The sequence below is a fragment of the Pocillopora verrucosa genome, chromosome 9 (genome assembly GCF_036669915.1).
Source record: "Pocillopora verrucosa isolate sample1 chromosome 9, ASM3666991v2, whole genome shotgun sequence".
In the NCBI taxonomy this organism is placed as follows: domain Eukaryota; kingdom Metazoa; phylum Cnidaria; class Anthozoa; order Scleractinia; family Pocilloporidae; genus Pocillopora; species Pocillopora verrucosa.
This window is the reverse complement of record NC_089320.1, coordinates 10,922,944-10,946,443: the sequence shown is the minus strand read 5'-3', so window position 1 is coordinate 10,946,443 and position 23,500 is coordinate 10,922,944. Positions and strand designations below refer to the sequence as shown.

Sequence of the window (23,500 nt, the reverse complement as noted above, 5' to 3'; positions counted from 1 at the left end):
CCAGGATGTTTCAATTGACCAATCATCTTTTTATGACGTAAATCCTATTGCGTTGAAGCTTTTTTCAAGGAGTCCATCTTGGATAGTTTCGTGATAAAGGGTTTGAAGGAAAATCCGTTTCATCGTTGTCTTCGAAAGGTTTTTCTCTTGGATAATACCATCAATTTTTTCTTAGTAATCCTAAGTTTTCCTTGTTTGTCTCTTATTTAAAATTTAATGCCACTGAACCTGTCAAACATGGTTCTAAAGTTAAGAATCGCCGTCGTTTGCTCCAGTAACCAAAACCGCAGTATGGAAGCTCATAATTTCTTAAGGTAAAGCGTTTCACGTCCAGAAAAGTTTCTAAAGAGACACTTTTATGTAGTTGTTTGTTAGGCCAACGATTGGCCATGGTCGGTTTGCTTTTTGAGGGAAGAATTGCGTTAGGAATGTGTTTTTTCGTTTCTTTTGTTTCAGCAAGCGCGGTTTCAATGTGAAGTCATTTGGTTCAGGAGTTCAAGTGAAGTTGCCCGGCCCAGCTCCGGATCGACCAAACATTTATTCATTTGATACAACCTACGATGAAATGTACCGAGATTTACTGAAAAAAGACCCTCAACTGTATCCAGTCGATTTTCGAAGTTTTAGCGTTGTTGCTATTCAAGAGTAGCAAACAAAGGCGGTAATCTGGTAATGGAAATTTGCTCAGATTCTACTTGCATTCCATCACGTAATGTCGCTAATTGAGCCCCTTTTTGGTTGTATCATTCCCTATTTTTAGTATCCAGGAAATGGAACGTAATGGGAAATTTTCTACTGACTAATAGAAAAGATAGTTTTGGTTAGATCTTGCCTTTTAGGTTAACAGGCGGTTAAAGCATGTGCGAACGTAAGTAAATTGGGTTGGCAAATATCAAATGACGTAGAAGCGTTGTTTGCCATCGGGAAATTCAATATCATTTCTTTGCAGCTCATGAGAAGTGGACCAGAATGTCTCGGCACTCAAAATGGAAAGCCTGTGTGACTAATGCGAGTTGATTTACCATACTTTGTGAAAATAGTTAAATTTTAATGTTAGTGAGGGACACAGTGCTTTGTGTAATTGAGGCAGACATCAACAAAGGTTGACAGGGATGAAAGAAGAAATGGACCAGATTGTGGCAAAGGTAATATCCTGTTTCCTGAGACACATTTTTGTGTGAAATTTTGCTTTATCAAAGCATTTGGGTGAATAAATGTATCAGTATGAATCACTGTGTTACTACTGAAATAACCTATCAAATCATCACCCCACTACTCCCTTCATCCTTTCATACCAATCTTTTCTTTTCTGGGCTTCGAAAGCAAGCGCAAATCCATTAACTATTAGAACTGTAAGCTTGATGAGCTGACTTAGACATCCCCTTTGTTGATGTGAGAAAGTTGCCCTTGTATTACATTTTAAAAACAACCTTGTGGTCCTAACCAAGACCATTCTTGAAGGGAAAATTGATCACCTGAAAAGATATAGAACTTCCAGGACAAAGAGTGATCAGATTTCAGAAAATTAAAGTGTTGTAGGAAATGGAACCTTCAGATGGTAATTCTGGCAATTGCACAAGCGAATCTTGAACAAGATTAATCTGCATCAGTTTGATTCCTCTATCAGCCTCTTACCACTGAATGGCACCATGAATATATCTCCACTTCAGTTATTTTCTCAGAAAAAAGATAAGTTTCCTTGGATACATTTGGACATATCTACCAAGGGCTCCAAAAGCTTCCAGACTTTTCCACCTAAATTAGTTTTTCGTGTGAAAGAGTTACTACTGTGAACATGCACCACACCCGAGACCTAATTTGGCTTGTGTCTAAAATGGGACCATAATTCAAATGGGAGTATCTTCAAGGTGGACCCTGACATTCTAATCTTGAGAGAGAGGTCATTGAGAGAACTAGAGAAAGTGACCACAAAGATGTCAAACCACCCTTCTAACAGTTCTAATCAACAAGCAAGATAAAACATTTGAGCATATTTCTGATCCTGATGAGATGGAAGAAGGGAGAGTGATTTGAAATTGGCAATTACATAACACTAACTTACAGTGAGTGAGTGGAGTGCTGTAAATGCAGAAGATTCTATGCAGACAGCAAATAGGAAATGATACTCCACACCTTTTGGCTGTGTCATACCAAAGGTCATTATTTAGCACTGACCTTGGAAAAGCAAAGTTCTACAGGCAGATGCTTAAAAAGTCTGGATAAATACCCTTTGCTTTTGGTGATTGATCTTTGCAGGGGAAGCCTTTCCTTAGAAATTACTATAGTATGCAAATGTCATTCAGATCTCTGCCTTAAGAAGTGAACATTTTTTGTTAGCTATCTTTATGTGTCCTCATCAAAGTGATCAATAGGCCATCTTGAGTCTGAGGCATGCATGCACTTAAATTGAGTATAGATGCAGATTTTCTTGGGTGATTATTTAGAACAGTTGAGTACGACAGCAATCAGTTTGAGTCCTTGTGGTTTTATAGATTATATGAGGAGGCTTTATATGAACAAGGGCCTGTTTTGAAGCAAAGGAACCTCGCTACGATAGCAGTGTTGGCAGTGATGATACTGCTTTAGGCTGATATCTGTACCATTTGGCTTGTTATAAGCTGGTGATGCAGTGTGTGGTTGTGCCTTGGCATATTTTACTAGGGTAGATGAACCTACTTGAGATGCACCTGCTTTAAAAAGGTAGCATCAAAACAATGTTACATTTTAAACGCCATATGTCAAATTGGTTATTCTTTCAGTGTCATTCAGAAGTTAAAGAATGTCTTTTGATGTATGTATGTAACCATTTCCAGCAAAATTTAGTATTCAAATTTTGATGTTACATCCTAGCGTTGTTCATGAGAAGACGAGTGACCATTAGGTTATCTACTACATCTACAGTTTAGTGGTCAAATTCATGTCTGCTAGCTGTGTTGTCTCTGAGCTAAGAGTCTGACTTGCAATCAGTGTGATGAGAATTAAAAATCCTCATATTATCAAAATTCCCTAGTTGAAGATTTCCAAGGTAATGGAATTGCTTAAATGAATAGTGTATAGTGACTGAATTCTATACTTATACCTGAATCGTGCCAGCTGATATTTGGGCCTTTCTACAAGGAGATGTTAGATTGTATTTTACCTACATGGCAAGGCAAAGAAAGAAGTGAATAACTCTCAGTGAGAACTAGATTACTAATGGAAGAATAACCTCATTCAAAGCCTTGTATTACTAAGCAATCACAAATGATGAATTGTCAATTTTTCTGGTTATTCGGCACATTCATAGCCATTCAGCTACTCCCTCGTTGGTTTCCTAGATTGAGAGGTTGACCTGAGTTAAGAAGATGTCTATTTTAGAAGAAAACTATGCATTACAACAATTACTCTTTGAAAGTTTCTAGCAATTCAACCTGAGTTTAGACTTAATCCATATCAGTGTGGAAAGACCTTTCCAGTTATTGGGCCTAAACGGGTCACAAGTTATGTAAAGCCTCCTGTGGCACGATTCTGTTTTTGACTTTTCTCTCTGAAATCGTGTTCTTTCTTGATGGATTCTATCTTGGGGTACAATTTGAAATGTATCCAAATTATTCCTGAAAGATTATGTTGAAGAAAGGTCTGATAGTTTGCCTTAATTGGTCAGGTTTTGGTGTTATATGTGATCATGGTTGCCACCTGGTAGTATGAGATGGTTATAGTAGTGAAATACTAGGTCATGAAGGTGCCCACCCTTGATGCATTGAACAATGTTACTAGTATACTATTATTATAGTTTAAACAGTAAATGCTCTATATCCTTTGGTGCAATGAACTTAGTGGCATTCTGCAGTATAGTCTAAAAAGAAGGTTTCTTGAACTAAAGGGAAATGATAAGTTCGCCTTTGGAAAGTGATTTTACTTGAAATTTGTAATATTTACACATGCAAATTTAGTGCTATACAGATTTTAATGATGCAATCAAATTTCTCCCTCTGAAATAGAGCACAGTAGAATTAAATTAGCTTTTAATTTTTTGTTGTGATCTAGATTGTTGAAGTCATTGGTCTATCTAACAGTTAGAGAGCTTTTCAACAAGTATCAAAAAAACAACAACAATAAAGGAGATTTGCAAGGGGCCAATGAGAACCCAAAGAAAACACGAGTTGTAGGAGTAAGAGGTGTGGGAAACATGGGACTAAGTTGCAGGTGTTTGCCAGACTAATCAAACAGTGAAGTCTAAAAGCTACCCCACATGACATTTCACATGAATGAAAGTCTCCAATCATTAAGAATATTTTAAATATAAGCTGACTTGTTGAAAATGTTTTCCAAACTAATGAATTTGGGATTTTTGTGGCTAGTAAGAGATATGCACTTTTACATGTCTTGGCGTTTAATATTATTGCAGTCAATGCTGTGAAGCATAATTTGACAACAGCCATTACCAAAATATAATTTTTGATCAAATGGCGTTTTGTTATTGCAACCTATCATCACTTTCCACTTCTTGGGGTGTTGAATAGTGGTGATTCAAATAAACAAGTCAGTCCAAAGAGTTCTAATGGTGACAAATTATTGGAAAGTCACTCAATTTGAGCTGAAACTAATTTGATAGCCATTAATTGTCATGTAGCTTATCTTTGCTCTGAAGTAGGGTGGGTGTGTTTCTTACTGTACTGTAGAGAAAATGCAGTTGAGATGTTGATTCTCATGAGTAACATTTCTAGGTGGATTGTGGATTGTAATTTTGAAGTTTCTTAGGGGTGTTAATCTGAGAGTGTGCCTCAGCAGAGTTGTGGTGTGATTGCCTGCATGAGCTTGAAATGTCAGTATGGAAGGAATTTGGCAAGTTGAAATTTAGAAACAAGCACAATAGACTGGAAGACGATATGGACTACAGAACTGGGCTGAATAAGGTGGATAGAGAGGATGCCAAGTTTAAGTGAAGTAATTTCTAGGAAATTATTTTGTAATTGGTATTGCAGTTAGGATACATCTTCCCTGATCTTTTCAAAGGTTTTGGGTGAAGAAGATCTGTCCTGATTAAGTAACAAGTCAAGAATGCGCTGGTTGAAATTCACTGTGTGGAGGGTCTAAGATGTGACGTTCCTAGCCTCTCAGTCAATGGCAAAAAGCATTTCTTGTGAGGAAGTGGTCAGGGGTTGATGAACAAGATTACTCAGAGTAGAGCCCTACAGCTTGCAAGAATGAACTGACACCAAACATCCAAGCTTTCTCCATTTTGGCTTTGGAAAATTACAAGTGACCCCTTAAAAAAAACAACAACAACAGCATTTTCATGATTGTCAGATTAACTGAACTGAAGCTGGCCTTTTCCCAAATGTGCAGTGTTTCCAGCGTGTCATTCAGTGTAGAGCCTAATTCTCAACCAAATTCCCTCTTGGCTTTTCTCCTGCAAAGGGAGGGGTCAAGTACTACCCATGTTGTGTTGGAATGTTCAATTGATTTAGTTGCTAGCCAAACAATCTTATAGTGTACTTCAAGCATTGCTGAGAAATGCTTACTTTATACTGTGAAATAGGTCCATGTTGTCTTTGCCCAGAAAACCAAGCAAAACAAAGGAATTGCAACTTAAAGCAGCTTTACTTTCTTATAATTGTTATTTCAAGTGACTCATCAAGAGTTAGGGTTTTCAAAAATTTAGAGATGTTAATCTGAAGACTAAATTATGTTTAAGGTACAATTTTTCATCTGTTTGGCTCATTTGCTCATCCCTCTTACCCTAAAATCAAGGTTGTAGCCCAGTTTAGTAGAGGGAACAGGATGACTCTGGTGATGAGGTCAACCTGAGACCCCATGGTTGGGATGGATCTAGGAGAGGGGTGTGGTGGGTATGCAACCCCCCAACCCCAATCATTCCTCAGTGGTGCACCCAGTCCTAAGAAAAATCAAGGATCTGCCCTTGCTTGGTGAAATATTTATGTGAGCCAAAATGTTGTTACTGTCTACTGAAGGTTGTGTGATCTTCACAATGAAGTCAAGCCTGACATAGGCACTGTCACTCAGATGAGTGGCATCAGATATGTTCCTTTGAAATAATGAAGTAGGTGGGCTGAATGAATTTGAAATTGGCACAAATGGTCTGGTAATAATGGTTCTGTTGTAACTTTAATATATATGCCAAACTTCACAAATGAAATGAACTGTTGCACAGATAATTCAGAATGTACTTTGAACTCTTGAATTCTGCTCTCTAGCTGATGTATATTTCCTACCTAATTAACTAAGAGAGTGTAGTGTTGTAACAAGCTAGCGCCCTCCAGTTCATACATTTTGTTTGCATTCACCACTTCTTTGTTTTAAAGTGCATTGGTTTTAGAGGAGAAGTTGTATATTGATTCATTATGGGAGTAAAAATATTATTTTGACGTGGAGTTGAAATGTGCATTATAGAACCAAGATCACTGTTGGAATCAGTTCATCCAGCTAGATTCAGCAAAGTCAACCTCGATCTGTTGTGGCTAGTGTAAATCAAGTGGTCTGAATAGGCTGTAAGAAATTAGTGAATCGCAAACTGAGGTTAACTAACCAACTTTGACTACCCATCATGGAGAATTCCTGGGACTGGTGGGTAGCGATTGCAGGAATTAACTACAGGGTCTTGTTTAGTTACCATGGGGACCAACCTTGACATACATCACAAAACTTTTTAGCAGTCATACTCTGCTTTTATAATTTTATATCATGTACCACATGGGTATTGTTGTTTTCAGCTGAAAATTCCATTTTTTCATGGGTAAATTATTGACTGTGTAACATTTATAGTAATTTACAAAATTGGAAAAAATTCCTTGATTCAGCTTATTAGCTACAAGCAAAATGGAATTCTTCACATGCTGGATAGAAACAGGAGAATAAAAGCACATCCTGAGAGATTCCAAGAAACTGAAGAAGAATTTGACCTGGTGGTTACAGTGGAAGAAAGGGTGTATGATCAAGTTATCGAGTGTGAGTATCCTTTCACCTGCTAGATAGATTAAGGGATTAGTTGTGAGGTGATTTATTTATGCTGTTATCTACATGTGTATGAGCTGTGGTGTGGAAATTATACAAAGTGACATGTACTGTCTTAGAACTGCATGCTCAGAGGGAAAATTTGAACTAAGTATTTTATTAAAATGTTAAATTTTCCTCGTCTTTTTTTTTTTTTTTTTTTCATTTTTAAGCAGTGTGTCTTTGACATTACATAAATGTCTTTTTCATGTAGAGTGGTTGAATCATATGTTATGATTAATTAATTGAGTAATTAAGTGAGTGAATGAATGAATGAATGAATTAATTTATGGTAATAAAAGGAATGGATGAAGGGATGAACTATCCGACTACATTGATTGAGCTGGCTGCTTTTATGGTAAGCATTTTTGTGACAAGTTGGAGGGTTACCCTAATGCAAGTGAAAATATTTGTCCATACAAGCCTAAACTTTTACACTTGGCTAATGCTAAAATCACAGATCTTGCATTGCTGATATGTTTTATGTGAACAGTTACAACAGTTCAAGCTCTGACTCTAATGCAGTATTTTGACAATGATTATTCTTTCAGATCTTGAATCACGTGGCGCTCAAAGCTACTCGCCAGTCCATGTCATAAACCTTGATATTCAGGATAACCATGAAGAAGCTACATTAGGAGCATTCCTTATATGTGAAATGTGTCAAGCTGTAAGTATTAAAAGTGTTGAAACTGTGGAACTGTACAGTGTAGATGAAGGAGGTGAAACATGAAAAGTAAAGCAATATCCAGATATTAAAAGGGTTAGGTGCCACAACTTCTCCCTAACAATATCTGCCCCTGTGCAAACTGTTTTTGTTGAAAAAAGTTGTATTGCATTTAATGTTATTCCCTTCTGGGAGTGGTTATTTCCTGCCTCCTTAACCAGAGCTTATATTATATATTTCTAAAGGATTTTTTGTGATAATTTTGATATAATGTCCATAGAAGAAAAAATATAAACACCCTTGATTTTGCCACTCAGTTTGGAAGATAACCATCTTTCTAGAGAGGGATGCAAAGGGGGAGTGTTGATCTTGTTTCACACACAAGTTTGAGAAAATCCACACCACATATACTGCAAAAAGTATTTCATGGAGCACAAATTTAAGAGAGGAAACTTCAAATCTCACCTCATCTTGCCTTTCTATAAAATTCACACATCACACATCATGTTCATGTTTATGTACAACCCTTTGCCACCCTTTTAAGAGTTATATACATATTTCAGGGCTTTTAGTACTTCCAACCAGTTACTCCTGCTGATAAAAGTGTTATTTAATCTTTTTTCATTCAGATTGAAGGCCTAGATGACTTAGAAAATGAAATTGATGAAGCTATTCCTAAACTAGAAAAGAAATGGAAAAGAAATTTGCTTCACACAGTAGCTTTCTATTAGATATTGAGTATTTGTACAAACAGTGATATTTTATTCAGTCTATAATATAAGTGTAAATAGCTTTAAACAATTTTGTATTTAATTGAGTAATATCATTATGAAGCTATAGACAAACAAATGGTTTGCTTCCAAGCCAGCTCTCCAGAAGGTTGTCATTTAACTTAGATGAATTTAGAAGCAGAGACAGACATTAAATTTAAGGCTGGTGAAAGAAGTGTTGATCAAACAACATTAGTTTCATTAGCAAAATAAACAGTACAGTGTTTAAATGTGCTTGCAAGACAACCACTTAGGAGTTGGTCATCTGTCTCACCTTTACATGCCTTGCTTAAGTGAAAATATAGTCATTTGTACTATGTTTTGGGAGTTTTTTGATCACCTAGTCACAGAGAAAACAAGCATCTTTAATTAATTTACAAATAATATTTATGCAGCCCACATCTTTCAAACTGGAATCAGTTATTTTTTAATCTGTGTATTTTTAATGTGAAACCACAAACTGAAAAGACAAAAGAAGTTGACAATTTGATATTTTTTTCACGAATTGTTCACTTGATAGACTCAATTGCAATCCTGAAGGTGATCCAGATTGTTAAAATATATATATATACATACAAACGGCTTAAACAACAGTGAACAGTAACAAGTCTCTCTTCAAGGGTGAAGGGAAATGGAATGCAGAAGTTGTTTCAAGGAATAATAATTTTACTGATTTTGCCGGTAATTCATAGGTTTTTCCAGCTGTGACGAATCTGCATTCAATCTTGATCTTGAATAGTACAGGGTGCTTTACTTGAAACAGTTAAAATATGATTAGCTATTCATCTCGATTACTATTTCGTGTAAAGGTTTCCATTTTCAGTATTTGTTTTTGTTTTCCTCCTTTGGGAGTGAAGAGCTTTGCTTTACTTTGCGACATATATGTGAAAATTGTGCTAAAAATATGGGTGTACGACTTGATTGCGTTATTACACGGGGATTGAATGGAGAAAACTTATCGTTTACTTCCTAAAACTGTCTCAAGTGTATTTCATCGGCACAATTTTGTGCAATTGTTTTACCACTGTGAGTATTTTTTTTTTTTACTGTACACCGCTAGAACTGTCTGTAACCTCGCACGATAGTTCAGTCAATGATGGATTTATTTATATTGACCTCAAACAAGGAGTGAACTTCAAAGATATAGTTAAATTATTTTCTTGTCGTACAGCTTGTACTTTCATCAGCTAATTATCACTGAAATAAAAAAAAAAAAGAATAAAATAATTTTTGATTGCAATTTTGTTCAGTTTGATCATGACGTGTTTCACTCAGACACCATGAAAAGAAAAGAAAATAGCTCCATTTGAGGAATATTTTCTACGATATCCGCCTCATTTAATCAGTTTTGAGGTTAATTCTTCATTTTTTCATTTAGCATTCTTCACTACCGTTTCGTGCTTGGTTGATTAGTCACAGATGTTTCAGGCGTCATCACTTACTGCGCACTCACTTCAGTCTAATGATGCATACACACTTTGTGACGTCAGTGACGCTCTATTCGTTCTGATTATCGCGTTAGTAATGTGCAGTCTTTGATACGTGTTGGATGGTTGCGTCATTCTCTGTTCATGTTTGGCTTTCACGTTAATGATGCGCGTTCTCTTTCTTCTTTATTTAGCTAATGGACGCACTCTCTTTGATTTTTGTTTGATTGTTACTTTCCAGAGGCGCGTCCTCGTTGTTTTTTATTCGACTGTAGAGGGGGCACAAACGTTTTTGACAAGCGGCTAACAGCCGGAATTTGAAGTTGTCATTCCGGGTTTTCACATACGTCTTTTGGTCAGTTCCGCTGTACTTCAAATATTGAAACGATGACTCTCTAGTTGATCCACCCGCGTCAGAGCGCTCTAGAATAAGTTCAGTTCCTCTTCCGATTGCCGTCCACGTATCTAAAACGTCCCCTGTTATGTTAGGGATGCGCGCTTTGTAATGTGCGCTTCTTTTGTTTGTGTCTGACTGTAGGTTAGTAGTGATGTGCGCTTTGCTCGTTTTATTCTTGGGTTTGTGGTGAGCTTCCTCTAAGTTTTAAAATTGAATGTTACGTCAGTTACGCGCACTGAATTAGTTCGTTTCTGATTGTTACGTCAGTGTTGTGCGCGCTCTGTGTTTTTTACTGTTGCGTCAATAATGCGCGCTCTCTTCATTTGCTTGTTAAACCGCTACGTCAGTGATACGCGCTCCCTTTGCTCTTGTTGACTGTTACGTTAGGGATGCGCGCGCTCTTTCTTGTTGCATTATTGCTGCCTTCCCTCGTTTTTGTCTGCCACATCAGTGATTCGCACTGTCTTTGTCGTCGTTTTTTCTTTTTTGGTTTATTTCTTTTATTATCGTTACGCAAGTAACCTTTGCCAATCAAACACTTGCCCTCTTTGGCAAGTGTTTGATTGGCTTTATGATTCAGATTCCAATCAAACACTTGCCCCCTTTGGAAAGTGCATAGAGTCACTTTGAAAGTTTTCAGGTATCTACTTTCTCATGGTTGAGCTGTTCCTACCTGTACTGTCTCCAATCCTGCACATAGGAAAGGAAATTTTCCTCCATCACAATCAAGAACAAATCGCTACAAGATATGACGGCTTTGATGTTCCGCTTGGAGATACAGTTGTTATTCGTATGGTATTTCACTTTGTGTGACAGCAACTACGAGAGAACTTTTCTCTTAGTATGGTGAAAATGGCAATAACTTATTTTCTCAAATGCTCAGGTGTAACATATCACGTCAGTGATGCTTTGTGTTAAGTGACTGACTTAAACATTTTTTTTAACTTTGGAATTAACCTAGAAAAAAGATTAAAAAAAAAACAACAACAAATAACCGAAAAAAAATATGATCTCGTTTTTACTTCAATTTCAAAAGTTTTTTATTTTTCATGTTCTAAAAAAGCTTTCATATTTTTTGTTTAATGAGGAAAACGATATGTAACGACTCAGTTTGAAACAGTATGAAAACTGGTGAAAACGTGTCACATTACAAACTTTACTCAAGCAATAAGTCAACAAACATACCTTTTGTTTTTTCAATAATCTGCCAGGTATACTTTATCAGTAATAATTAGAACAATATCTTTCATATCATTTCTGCGAGAAAGACTTAACTTAACCCATCATTTGCTGATGACATCAATAATATCATTCATTTACTTACAGTTTCTCAGAAATTATTATGTACAACATAACAGCATGACAATGATGTAATTATTGTAAAATTCAGAAAACCATAAATATTTTGATTTGATTCTGTGTGCTGACCAAAATTAAGCTCAACACTTGTAAGCAAACCTCAAAACCACAAAATAATAACCACAATCTGAAGGTCTGAGGTTAAATTCCTCATGGGGACTCAGAATTTGTTCTGTCTCACGCTTGTGACAAGACAAAAAAACATCTTTCTCTATTTCTTTACCAAGCTTACCATCTCTCTTATTCTATTTAAAAAATAATATTGTTACTGTCTGCCATTTGCTAAAGACACCAAGGGTCAACAGTTAAAGTGCTGGACTCTAGCTCCAGAGGTCTGAGTGCAGACATGGCAAGACACTTTATTGTCACACTGCCTCTCCCCAACTGGGAGCATAAAAGGCAACTGTCAAATTGTCTGAGAAGCCTGATCAAATGCTGGGGAACTTTGTGGTGGATAGCAGCCACCCAGAGGGGGTAGTAATACTAGTTGATTAATGCTGCAGAAACTGGAATGAATTACAGCTGACAGGGCTACTTGACAAGGGTGCAGACTTCACCTACTGTCTGCCATTTAGTTTTCTGACACCTAATTGGCTATTCCTTTGAAAAACAAAAACATTCCATCATTATTTCCAGTCTTTACAGTCTCTGGAATTTTATATTAATTAATATTTGATTTGACTTGATTTGATAATATTACCATGTCAAATATTTTTCTTTGTGCTAACCTAGAACAAAGGTTACCTCACAAAAATGTATAACTATATGATGCTCAGATAACAGAATAGGGGTCATTATAATAAGATGCAGACATTTTTTAAATGGTTTTTGAAAGGACTGGCGACTCTGTTTATGTTTCCTCAAGTTAACCATCATTGTTAAAAATATTTTGAAATCTAAAACACTAAGTCTATAATAATTTGTAATTGTACAGTATGAATAAAAGTTTTTGTTGTTGAAAATACCACTCATTTCAGGATTAAGATCCCAAAGGTTGACCAAAAACCTAACTGTGAGGTAAAGCTTCATTTACACAAATCCAACTCTTGCACATTTGGGGTTGCACATTTGTATATTGTTGAGCTAAACCACACAAACTTAAAGATAATTTTCAAAGTTGAGGGTGGAACTTACTCCAAACTAAAGAGGAACTGAGGAAACTGTCCATCTGCAATGTTGGTTCTTTTATTATTTTTTGGATGGTCCTTAAAGCTGAATTGTACCCCAGGACAATGGATGGACTTCACTCCTCCCTTTCCATGCCAAATAATGGGACCAGACATAGCAGCTTTCACATAATACCAAGTGTTCTTTTTCAGAGACACTGGCTTATCAAACAGAACATCAAAGGCATAAAAACTACCTTCTTCTTCCTCTAATTCCATGGGTATAGAAGAATATTTTCCTATCTTAGTGGCCTTAAACAAACCATTAGATGCTTTTCTAACTGTTACTGTAGCCTGGTATTTGCGATTTTCACTTCCAAACAAACAAATTCCATACAAGACAATGTCCCTGTTTACTGAAAAATAAAGATAGTCACTGTGGTAAGAACCGTACATTAACCCAGTTTCAAGAACAACAGATTTAAATCGACAACATCTCTGGCGTAGGCCAGTTCTTGGAGCTTTTGAGAAATAGTTTGGTGGGCTAAAAATTGGGGTGTTGAAGTAATCCTCCATGATGATGGCCTCATGTGAAGTTAATATGTTGCAATCAAGAACAGAATTACTGAATTCATTCCGTTTCATGACTGGAAAACGTATTGCGTTCACAACCTTGTCCCCGAGAACCAACCTTTTGGATGCACCATTGGCTGCCATATCAAGACGTTTACATTCTTCTACTGCCCAAGTATCGACTGCTCTGAATAAGTCTACCTCTTTGATGTTTAGAGAATCTCTCTTGACAAGGTCTTCCAACAGGGATCTATCTATCGTTTCAAATCCTTCTGTTTTCACGGCTTCTTCAGCCTCCTTGTCGATAACTTTCCAGCAGTGACTCACAAGCTTTTTCTCTCCGTAATTTAGGGCGTGAGACAAGACGCAAAATACATTAGAAACATTCAGGACTTCGAGCAGATATTCAGTGCATCTCTCAACAAGTGAGGGCAAGATGTACTTCTTAGCCAAATACAGCACTTGCATGACGTTGTCAGGAGTAAGCCTCGCTTCATCGCAATACACAAAGCGAAACAGTTCTAACAGACTCTCGTACTCACAATCAGGAAGCCTGATAGAATCTGACTTCTCGGCAAGGTCACCATAGAACATGGCAAAAAACACAGGGCTGCTTATCGCGAGGACGAACTTGTGTGCTGAAATAGCCTTCCAGCATTTCTTGCTGCTAATTTCATCGAGTTGAACCGGAACGACGAAACTAACATCGCTGAGGAGCTCGTTGTTAAACATAAATTTGCTTCTTGATCTAATAGTCGGTCGTTCTGTTTGCCAGGCTTCTTTCTGAGCGGACATAGTTGCAATGAAATAGTTCGAGCTTACGTACTGTTTTGCCAAAACGGCGCGAATCGATCGAGAGTGAGCTGCAGATTACCACCAGGCGTTTTGAAATATCAGAGGGAGACTAAAAACAAGTACTTCGCTACTTACTGCTCAGTCTTCCCCAACCACTTTCTTTTTCCGTGCCAACTCATTCAATATGGCGGGCGGCAAGAAACTCACAAAAGAAGACGAAATTTTGCTGCAAAATTTCAGCAGAACCGTTTCAACTAAATCTTCAGCATTATTCTATGCCAATGCATTCTTCGTCTCAGCCATTCCTCTCTGTAAGCCCTACCAATTCAATATGTACTTCGCTCTTAAATATTATCGCATGCGCTCTTTGTTTGAATCGGAATGTCTCTTAATACGAAAATGTATTTTTAAAGTGATTTTAATCTTATGTTAGGGTTGTTTTGGAGGATTCACCAAATGGATCCTTATTCATCTGGCATCATGTTCGTCGTTATGACTCTCGCCAGTACGTGGCTAGTGGCTTTTGCCTACAAGAACGTGAAGTTTCAGTTGAAACATAAGTAAGTCCGCTGTAATACTATACGATTTGTGTCTATACGTTTCAAATTTTTATTGGTCAGTGGTGAATGAAGGCATGAGTGGGTTGTTGTATTAGTCAAAATATGGATCAAACTCTAGTGATGTTGCGAGTTGCTTTACAAATTTCAAACTAGTTTGGTTTAGATAAATGTTTTATCAAACATGTGTTCATTAATCTAGTAATTTCAAATGAGGTAAGTGCTGCTTAAGAGTAAGGAGAGTATAAGGGGGGGAGGGGGTCCTGCTCATGATTCACATACATCAAAAGTTACAAATGATGTGTTACTAAAACTTGTTTATACAACTGTAAGGTTCATGTATCACGAGAAGGAAAAAATTTACTGTTTTGTATTTTCACTGATCACGAAAATTAAAAAAGCTTTATCCCATATAATGCATCAACCCCCTCCCCCCCCTCATCTCAGAGAAAAGCAAAGTAAATTGTGAGAAGTTTGAGGTAAATCAAATTGTGCACACATTAAGATCATTAAGAAAAGGTTATTCCATTTTCAATAAAGCTACAAGTAAATCCAATAGTTGATAGAAGCCCAATGAAGTGCCATAAACTATAGAGATTTTTGTACAGGCTTATCCTTTATTATGCATATAGTATTGGATAAAAGAAGACTACAGCAAAACAATTGATTACCTTAGGGACTCTGGAATTATTTTAGAATAGTATGAGGATATACAAAAATCTTATCAGTTTTGACTGTCACATTCATGTTTTTATTACATTTTGTTTCATTATATTATTACTTTTTAACTAAGTTGTCTGCATTTATTTTTTAGGATTGCCCAACGAAGAGATGCCTCAGTTACCAAAGAAGTCAGCATGGAGCTGGATTCTAATAAGAAGCTGACCCGCCAAGAAAAGGATGAAAGGTTTATATTAAATTGATTTAAATATACTTGTATTTTATTCAGTATAATACAGAGTTCACATCATAGGGTTTGTGATTGGCTAAATAGCTTTTTTCCTCTACTTTGTACTAATTTTCATACTCTAAGTGGGAATTAAAAATTAGTCCAAAAATAAATTATTTCAACTACAACATACATACAGTGAAACTTCTATTAAGCAGACCCCCTAATGAATGAGTTGCCCATAAGTGGATCGTTGCATTTGCACAAAGATTTCTGGGACCACCATATGACAAACATTGCTAGAGGGAAATGTTAATCATGAACAATTATTGCACAATTTTTACAAACCTCTATTAAGGGGATACTCTCTATTAGGCAGACACTTGAGAAGGTTCCGAGGATGTCCGCTTAACAGAGGTTTCAGTGTACTTGTTTAAAGAAACTGAAGCTACATTTAATATTTTCCTAGAAAAATATTTTTAATTCAACAATATAAAAGTTTTGAATTTTAGGAAACCAGAACAATGAGGATGGTACCATTAATCAACTGTGTTGTGACAAGGGGCTTTTTGTTTTTTTATTTTCATATTGTGTCATTTGTTTAGCTAGCAAAATACAACGTTTGACCTTGATTTGTTGATTCAGAAGTCAGTTATGCTCAAAGTGTAGTTTTCAAAGGAGTCTGCATCTCATGCCATTATAAATTGGATTTCTTTTTGTCTTTCCAGAATCCTTTGGAAAAAGAACAAGGTTGCTGAAACTGAAGCCATTACCTTCTCCATATTTTACAACAATGCCTTGTACCTGTTTTTGGTCCTGATAGCTTCATTTTATGTTCTGCGGACATTTAATCCTGCTGCGTATCCTTTATAACTCTTCTTGTAGTTTGGGAGTCATAATCTTTGCTTTAAGTTCAAATCCTGGTGTTGTTGTTGAAGACACTTTTTTCCCTTAGTTTTTTGGTTTTGTTTTGCATTACCTAACCCTTAGCTCCCTCATGTTTACCACTCTGGGCCCAATTGTTCAAAGGCCGATCAGCACTAACCCAGGGTTAAATTTGAATTCAGGTTTCTATACTTCTATGTTCAAAAGCCGTTTTAGGGTAATTTTCTCCTTTTTTTTGGGAGCATTCAATCATCAAATTGAAGACAAAAAGAGTTAAGCCAAATTTTCTTTTTAAGCTTTCAGATCTTACATCAAAATTTTCACTAACCCTAGGTTATCTTAACCCAGATTTGACCAACCCAGCCCTGTTTTCTTAACATTGTGTATGGCACTGACAAGGAGAACATGTTTGACCATCAGGAGCTCCATAAAATGATGGTCATTTCCTTTATTCTTATTACCTTTACATTTGAATCAAGGGTGATTGTGTTTAGGAGAAATTAGAGACCAGACACTTTTGAGGGTTGAAGGGTGAACTTGATAAATAAGTAGTGGTAAATGGAGTGTAAAATATTAGCTGCCTGATGACAAAAGTTCCAGTGACTTCCATCCAATATTACCCTGGGAAGGTAATCAAGTGTTTCCTATGTTCATGTTGCTCATGATTGCAGACTTCAAGAACTTCAAAGTTACCTAAAAGTTGGTAGAAATTAAGAAACCTTATTAGACTGAACTATTATTGACAACCCTGAAAAGGATAAACTTGTCAAACCAGTCTTTGAAAAATCTAGGTTTTTCTATCTGGGAGTTAATAGTAAATGTCAGCTGTACTTCACTTTGCAGCTCACTTTTAAGGTAATTCTTTAACAGTCTTTAAGAAACTACCTACTCTCCACATCCATAGCTGGTGGTGTCCTTGCTCTGCTGTCTACTGGATCATCCTCCTAAGAAACAGATGGATTATTGTGGCTCAGCTGATTTCCATTTATTAATTTGAATAAATGTTTAGTTACCCCAGTTATTGTGTGCTTTACTACATTTATTTCCTTGTCATGTTCTCCTTTTCGTCACTTGTGTGAACCAAGCTTCAATAATTCTTTTTATTGATACATTTCATGTTTTATTTTCAAGTAAGTTCTGTACTTGACAAATGTAAGCCGTGTGGAAATTCAAAGCAAATTATGCTTTGGTGTAATATGACGAAAATGTGTCATTTTAGGCACAAAAAAGTGTCAGTGATGTGCTTACCACATTTTTATGTCTTAAGTGATTTGGGGCCCATTTCTTAAAGTCCTACTAAACCAATAGCCTGAAGCTATATTTTAGAATCAAAGTTTAAAGAATAGAGAAGTAGGTTCTGGTTCCCTGACTAGTCCATTTTGTTTATTTAGCTGAAAGTTTTATTGTATAATTTTCAAGACTTAAAACCCTTATCTTGAATGAAAACAGAACAGCTTTTTGGGCCCAGTAAGTTACCTGGACATTTGAGAAACTGTCTCCTTTTTCTTACACGGGACAAAATCAAGGAATCTAATTTGCTGTCTACATTAGGAGGCAAAGCTTGCCAATTGTGATGCCATCCAGTTACTGATCCTATTTTTCCAAACAGCAAAGTAGTTCAGCATATTTTATGAGGGGAAGATGCATTAAGACTCTAAAGATGCACCACCTGATTGCTTAACTTTGGGAAAATTTCTCTTCTCATTCTATCATGTCTGTGGCACTTAAGGTAGAGGGAAGCAGGCACCCAACGTTGTCCTTCATCATTGGTAAATAACATTCTCAGTCATCCATCATCACTGCACCACATTCCTGTGTGTAAATTTCAAGCTATTACTACTTCAAAGAAGAATCCTACAGTATCCTACAGCATTAGATCTCATTTTCCTTGCTCTTTCATTGTATTGTAACAGATTGTATCACAGAACTTGGAGAATTATTTATTTTCAAAGATTTGTCATTTTCATGCTTCCATGACCCTTTAATTTTCCACAAGTGGAGAGCATCAAACTCCTTGCAGAGTTCAAGCAATCTGTACAAGGGAATCAGCATTTCTTACAGACAAGACTCATTTTGAAGGATGCAATAAACTGTTGAGTTTATGAGGGAATTTTTCAGATAGTGCAGATGTACTTGAGTGGTGCTTTGCCAAACAAAAAGACATGGCTAATGCTTTGGTCTTACCATGATTATAATGAAAGAACCTCAGGACTTTCCTTGAAAAAATTTAAATTTGAGGAAATGCTTAATCTCCACATAATTAATTTTTGCATTTGTCGGCTGTGAAAAAGAAAATTTCTTTTTCCAAGTACTTTAAATTATGCAAAATTAGCTGTATGGACCCTTAACTGTATATTTAACAATGAGAAACTTATTACTATTATCAATAGCCCCAAGGATCAGTAAGAAGATGATGTTGTTGTTTCACACCTGCCTAATGGCTGGAACATGTTTCACACTTTCTACAGAAAAAAAAATAACCATTTGAAAGTGAGGTTTTGCTGTGATAGTATGGTTGGTATGATTGCCATACTGTTCACATGAAACCGAAAGAAAAGATAAAACTTAAAAAAAATCTTATGAACAGAGATTTAAATTTTCAGCATGTTCAAAAATTCCCCTTTGCAGTGTAATTTTTTTAAAAGTTAATAGTGAAATATACTACTTACAGTCAAAGTAAGATCTGTGACAAATAAAGTTCGTGAGGCATTACTAATCTTAGTAATTAAATAGTTATGTTGGTTTTTCAGGAACATTTTTCCAGAAAAAAGAGAATTAAAGATGGCACTCTTACACAGGAAAGCATAAGAAGGTTGCTGAATTATTCACATACATGGATATCAATATGTATAATGATGGAGGGGGCAATATTATTCAAGAACCTTTTTCCTTAAAAATTGGTTAGCAACCAACAGAAAGTGAATAACCTAAATTTATTGATAAAGGAATTTGGTAATAATCCCATCACATCAAACAAAGCCATGAAAAACAATAACTAATATTTTTTTCCTTAATCTTGGTACCCTAGTATGCACCATTATTCAGTTTGTAAGGGGGGAAAGCTAAAGGAAGGGTAATGTGGCATAGTGTAGGATTCTGTCAATCAATAGATCATTCAGCCAATCACAGAGAGCAAGATTATTATGGGTTATCTAACATTTGCCCAAGTTGAGGAGGTCCGGCTTAGGAGAATTCGTAAATTGATCACCATTGAAAATAAAGTTAGAAGCTTCTTTACTTTCTTCCTTTATTCAAGGAAGAAGTGTGTTGAATTTCTCTGAAACTACTCTTAAGTTCTCCAATTTTTTTAACGACTTATGCGTTCTTTATTGGTTACCATGTGGAAAGGAATGGTGTTCTGGTCCGGGGTACAACAAAATCTCCATGAATAGGAAACTTTAATGTCACGTGAGTGATTGTAAGGAGAAAACATCATTTATCATCTGCTGCAAATCAATTTCTCCCCAAGCTGTCCATTTTTTCTCAACAGATCGAGAATTCCGTCAAAATATCTGTACTTTCTGCACATCAATCGTAAAAATTTCATAATTTTTCTGACAGCACGCGAAGTATTTCGGTCTTTTCGCGACTCCTTGGTGATCAATATTTTATTTTCTCCCAAGGAGACCGACTTTTTAGTAAGAGACAAAGCAGCTGCATTTATCGCGCAGTCGCCATCTTTCAGAGTCCGACTTTTCCTCATGTTTTGCCCCTTGACGTAATTTCTTTGGCTTAATATCCTAAATTTTCTTCCTAAATGTGAAGACTGAAAATGTCCTCGGCAAACAGCAGAAAGAAAGAGTTACAATCATCAGCCGAAGGCTCCAACGGTAGGTACCGTAAATTTCCGTGATTTGCATGTGTTGCGTGAATACCATTTGAAGAGAAATTGTCATTTTTGTTGCGTTTCTTTCTTAAGTTAGATTTTTTTAAGGCGTTTAAGTGGACAGGAAAGTCTATTTTTTTTCTACCTTTAACATGAAGTGAAATATATAAGAGAGAATGGCTATGTTTCCAGTGTGATGATGTTTTGTTTTGAGAATTGGCGCGTTCATCTCTAGTTTACTGATGGGAGTACATGACACATGTTTTGTGACGATAAGATTAGTCGCCTTTCGTTCATCTTAGAGCAGTTTTACAAGAGCAACTTCGTACAATACCTATCTTCTCAAAATTGAAGAGTTGTAGCTTTATGTTCGCTGCGAAGTGCTTTTTTCTTTAACTTCGTATCGTAAATTTAAAAGTTCGCGGTATTCGAGATCTGGAGCTCGCCGGGACTTGAAAACCGTGCGGGATTTGGGAAAGAACGGCTATTCCTTACGCTTTAAAAACCTTGAATCGACATAAACCCCTTTGCGTGTTGAAAAAAACTTCAAGTAAATATTGTTTATTTGAAAAAGGTGGTTTTCTACTCCGACAGTCCACGCGTTCACCGCTGTTAAACTGATTTTGTTGATAATCGCCTAATGTTGTTCATTCGGCAAAATTAGAATGTTAAGGTTCTATCAAGGCACTCCTTTAAAGGGAGTATTTCTCTTAAATGAGAGGTTTGAGGTTTATTTTTTAGAGGATTTATTTTCCGGATATATAACACCCTTCAATGTGACGATGGTAGTTCTTTTTTTATTATTATTATTTTTTTTTACTGTAAGGGTTGGAGGGATTCTTTTTTTACCTCCTAAATTTATGAAGTTGATTTAAGTTTATGATGAAAACGGGGATCGTTGTAGGACAACTTTGAAGTGATTGTGTGGATTATAAGGATATTGCCTACAAATAATCTGGACAGATGTGCCCATCATAAAAAAAATTTGTTTAAGATTCCTCAGGACATTTTGTAACCAAAAGACAGTCAAATCATGAATGTTGTGTCCAATTTTTGCTGCATGTGCAGCATGCATGTGCAGCATGCATGTAGCACAGGCAACAAATACTGCAGCAGTAATCATACCATGCTATTCAGCCATAGTTTAGCACAGAGGTTCTCAGTGCAGAACTGGTGTGGAACCCTGGTCTATTTGTAGAACAGCAGCATGTAGCCATTAGTTAAAAAAATGCGTTCTTAGCCATTAAAAAAGTAATTAACCCTTTTATCTTAAAAGTGATTTTTGTGAACAGTGTCAAGAAGGGATAAAGTAGTTACTTTCTTTAGAGAAAACACCCATATAGAGATAGAGAGGTCTACTGTTTGTCTAAAACTTTGGTTAAGTCAGAATTTATTTCAGTAACCAATCCATTGCGTGTTTGGTTTGTAGAAGGTTTGGAAAGGCAGTCCTTGACTTGATTTGTGGATAGTAATGTAGATGTACACAATATTTTTTTTTACATCCTAATTTTACACCAGGGCTACAGAAAAAATTTGAAATCCAGCTTGCCTATTTGGGACAATGCCAAACAGTTGGAGTACATCTTTTTTCCAGTGATTAATTTAAAAGGCTTGGTGATGTTTTCTACATGCCATTTGTCAAATGCACTGTAATATTGGTCAACTAATTTTCATTTGACAAGTTGTAATGACCAAGATCTCCTGATATCACAGTACATAGAACAGAAGATAGTTTTACATTATTACAGAAGTTGCTTTCTAGGCCTACTTACTTACTGTAAGAGCCTGATAGAAAGGTGGAATCAGCAAATAAGGCTTTATACTCATTTTACCATTACCGTATTTATTCAACTATAAGCCAAGCAATTTTTTGGATCACGTTAATTCATCTGAGTTATGATTCGTTGTTTTTCAATTGAATAGTTAGCTTTTTTGTCCTTTGCATATAGTTAACAATTCAGTCTTGTAATAATGAATAGGTCTTGGCTTATAGCAGGGTGTTTTTTATTTATTTTTGGTTCTTGTTATGCCAAGTCTACACGTACAAAGTTTGGGGTCTCAGCTTATAGCCGAATAAATATGGTAATAACTTATCTTAGTTTTAGTTTTATTAAAGCAACAAGAAGAGTACTGACATGGAAACCAGACGAAGCTCTTTCACTGTGGGCCATGGGTGCTAACATTTACTTTACTTTAACCCTTTAACTCCCAGGAGAGATTAACAAATAACTTCTTCCTTTAATATGTAAAAATTATCCTACAAACAGGTCATGAGAATTTTCAAACTAAATCAGGTCTGAGTTGTTATCTCAATCTGACACCAAATTCTAGTAACTTATTTACAAGGAAATGTGTAGGAGCTAGAGGGGAGAATTAGCAATCAGATGCTAGCAGTTAAAGGGTTAAAGTAACCTTTTTGGCCTTTTTTGATATCACCTGAGCATGTGTGTATTTCATGTCTTAATAGATGGGGATGTTGAGAAACCACAAGCAAAGAAGAGAAGAACTGAGGACCCTGGATCAGCAAAAGGGACTCAAAATGGAAAGAAGCGTAAGAGAGAGGAAGAAAATGAGGTATGTGAGTGTCTATGATGAATGTTACATCTTGTATCTTGTAAAACACCCAGTTTATCTTGATTTTATCTTGATTACATTTATTCCTCTGATGACATAACAATTTAGTCATATTCTAAATTTGGCCAGGCAAAGTAAGCAGCAGTATTTATCTCACAGGCCTATGAAGCTTTTTTTGAGGTTGACCCTAATGAAAAGGTTAAAATACTCTACAGGATGATGGGAAAGTCTCAGATGAAGAGAAGTCGGTGATAAAGACAAGTGCAGCCCCAGACAAAGAGCCTTTGTCTGGAGACACAAATGCCAATGATCACAATAACAAGGATGTAAGTGAGCTGCCGAAGTGAAGATTACTATTATGCATGTTCCAGTTTGATATCCTTGCTTTAAATCTATTCAAACTAGTTTTATTGTTATATTAGATTATTGAATGAATAACAGACAAAGAGGAATTAAAAATCAAACTGGTTTGAAGAAATCTGAACCAAGAAAAAATGAAGAGAGATTAGGGAGATTAGTATAACTGTGTTTCTATGAGATGTTTTTAGATTTGAGAGCACCAGGTGTCTGAGAGTCAGTCCTCTTAACATAAAAATTATCATCAGTGTTAAGATTTGAATTAAATCATCAGTTGTGGTGTTATCAAAGCATAAGTTTGAAACAAATATTGTGCTCTGCCAAT

The 23,500-nt window shown here is 36.2% G+C and overlaps 4 protein-coding genes across 4 annotated transcripts in view; 3 read left to right on the top strand and 1 right to left on the bottom strand.

The window, feature by feature from the left end:
- The first annotated feature begins 64 nt into the window (after positions 1-64).
- Positions 65-9,660, top strand: LOC131793801 (RNA polymerase II subunit A C-terminal domain phosphatase SSU72). The gene is made up of 5 exons (XM_059111279.2): positions 65-314; positions 457-600; positions 6,809-6,948; positions 7,545-7,663; positions 8,290-9,660. Exons 1-5 carry the CDS (start codon positions 217-219, stop codon positions 8,389-8,391), a joined length of 603 nt encoding a protein of 200 aa, XP_058967262.1. The 5' UTR covers positions 65-216; the 3' UTR covers positions 8,392-9,660.
- A 1,703-nt stretch (positions 9,661-11,363) lies between these two features.
- Positions 11,364-14,145, bottom strand: LOC131793846 (BTB/POZ domain-containing protein 6-B-like). Its single transcript, XM_059111341.2, has one exon. The coding sequence runs from the start codon at positions 14,085-14,087 to the stop codon at positions 12,744-12,746; it is 1,344 nt and encodes a 447-aa protein (XP_058967324.1). The 5' UTR covers positions 14,088-14,145; the 3' UTR covers positions 11,364-12,743.
- A 103-nt stretch (positions 14,146-14,248) lies between these two features.
- Positions 14,249-17,435, top strand: LOC131793795 (translocon-associated protein subunit gamma). Its single transcript, XM_059111274.2, has 5 exons — positions 14,249-14,398; positions 14,521-14,647; positions 15,459-15,551; positions 16,262-16,393; positions 17,297-17,435. The coding sequence occupies exons 1-5, from the start codon at positions 14,272-14,274 to the stop codon at positions 17,364-17,366; spliced, it is 549 nt and encodes a 182-aa protein (XP_058967257.1). The 5' UTR covers positions 14,249-14,271; the 3' UTR covers positions 17,367-17,435.
- Positions 17,436-20,096: 2,661 nt separating this feature from the next.
- The window catches only part of LOC131793792 (chromodomain-helicase-DNA-binding protein 4-like), a 28,478-nt gene continuing 25,074 nt past the window's right edge, over positions 20,097-23,500 (top strand). Inside the window, 3 exon segments of the mRNA XM_059111269.2 lie at positions 20,097-20,248; positions 22,712-22,818; positions 23,034-23,144. Coding sequence (XP_058967252.2) covers positions 20,191-20,248; positions 22,712-22,818; positions 23,034-23,144 — 276 coding nt within the window. The 5' untranslated portion in view covers positions 20,097-20,190.

Excerpts from the sequence above, each read along its gene's own strand:
- LOC131793801 (XM_059111279.2), top strand. The coding sequence starts at position 217 with ATGCCACTGAACCTGTCAAACATGGTTCTAAAGTTAAGAATCGCCGTC. Across the intron at positions 601-6,808 it reads CTGAAAAAAGACCCTCAACT|CTACAAGCAAAATGGAATTC; the intron begins GTATCCAGTCGA and ends TCAGCTTATTAG. Across the intron at positions 7,664-8,289 it reads TATGTGAAATGTGTCAAGCT|ATTGAAGGCCTAGATGACTT; the intron begins GTAAGTATTAAA and ends TTTTTCATTCAG.
- LOC131793846 (XM_059111341.2), bottom strand. The coding sequence starts at position 14,087 with ATGTCCGCTCAGAAAGAAGCCTGGCAAACAGAACGACCGACTATTAGA.
- LOC131793795 (XM_059111274.2), top strand. The coding sequence starts at position 14,272 with ATGGCGGGCGGCAAGAAACTCACAAAAGAAGACGAAATTTTGCTGCAA. Across the intron at positions 14,399-14,520 it reads CGTCTCAGCCATTCCTCTCT|GGTTGTTTTGGAGGATTCAC; the intron begins GTAAGCCCTACC and ends ATCTTATGTTAG. Across the intron at positions 15,552-16,261 it reads CGCCAAGAAAAGGATGAAAG|AATCCTTTGGAAAAAGAACA; the intron begins GTTTATATTAAA and ends TTGTCTTTCCAG.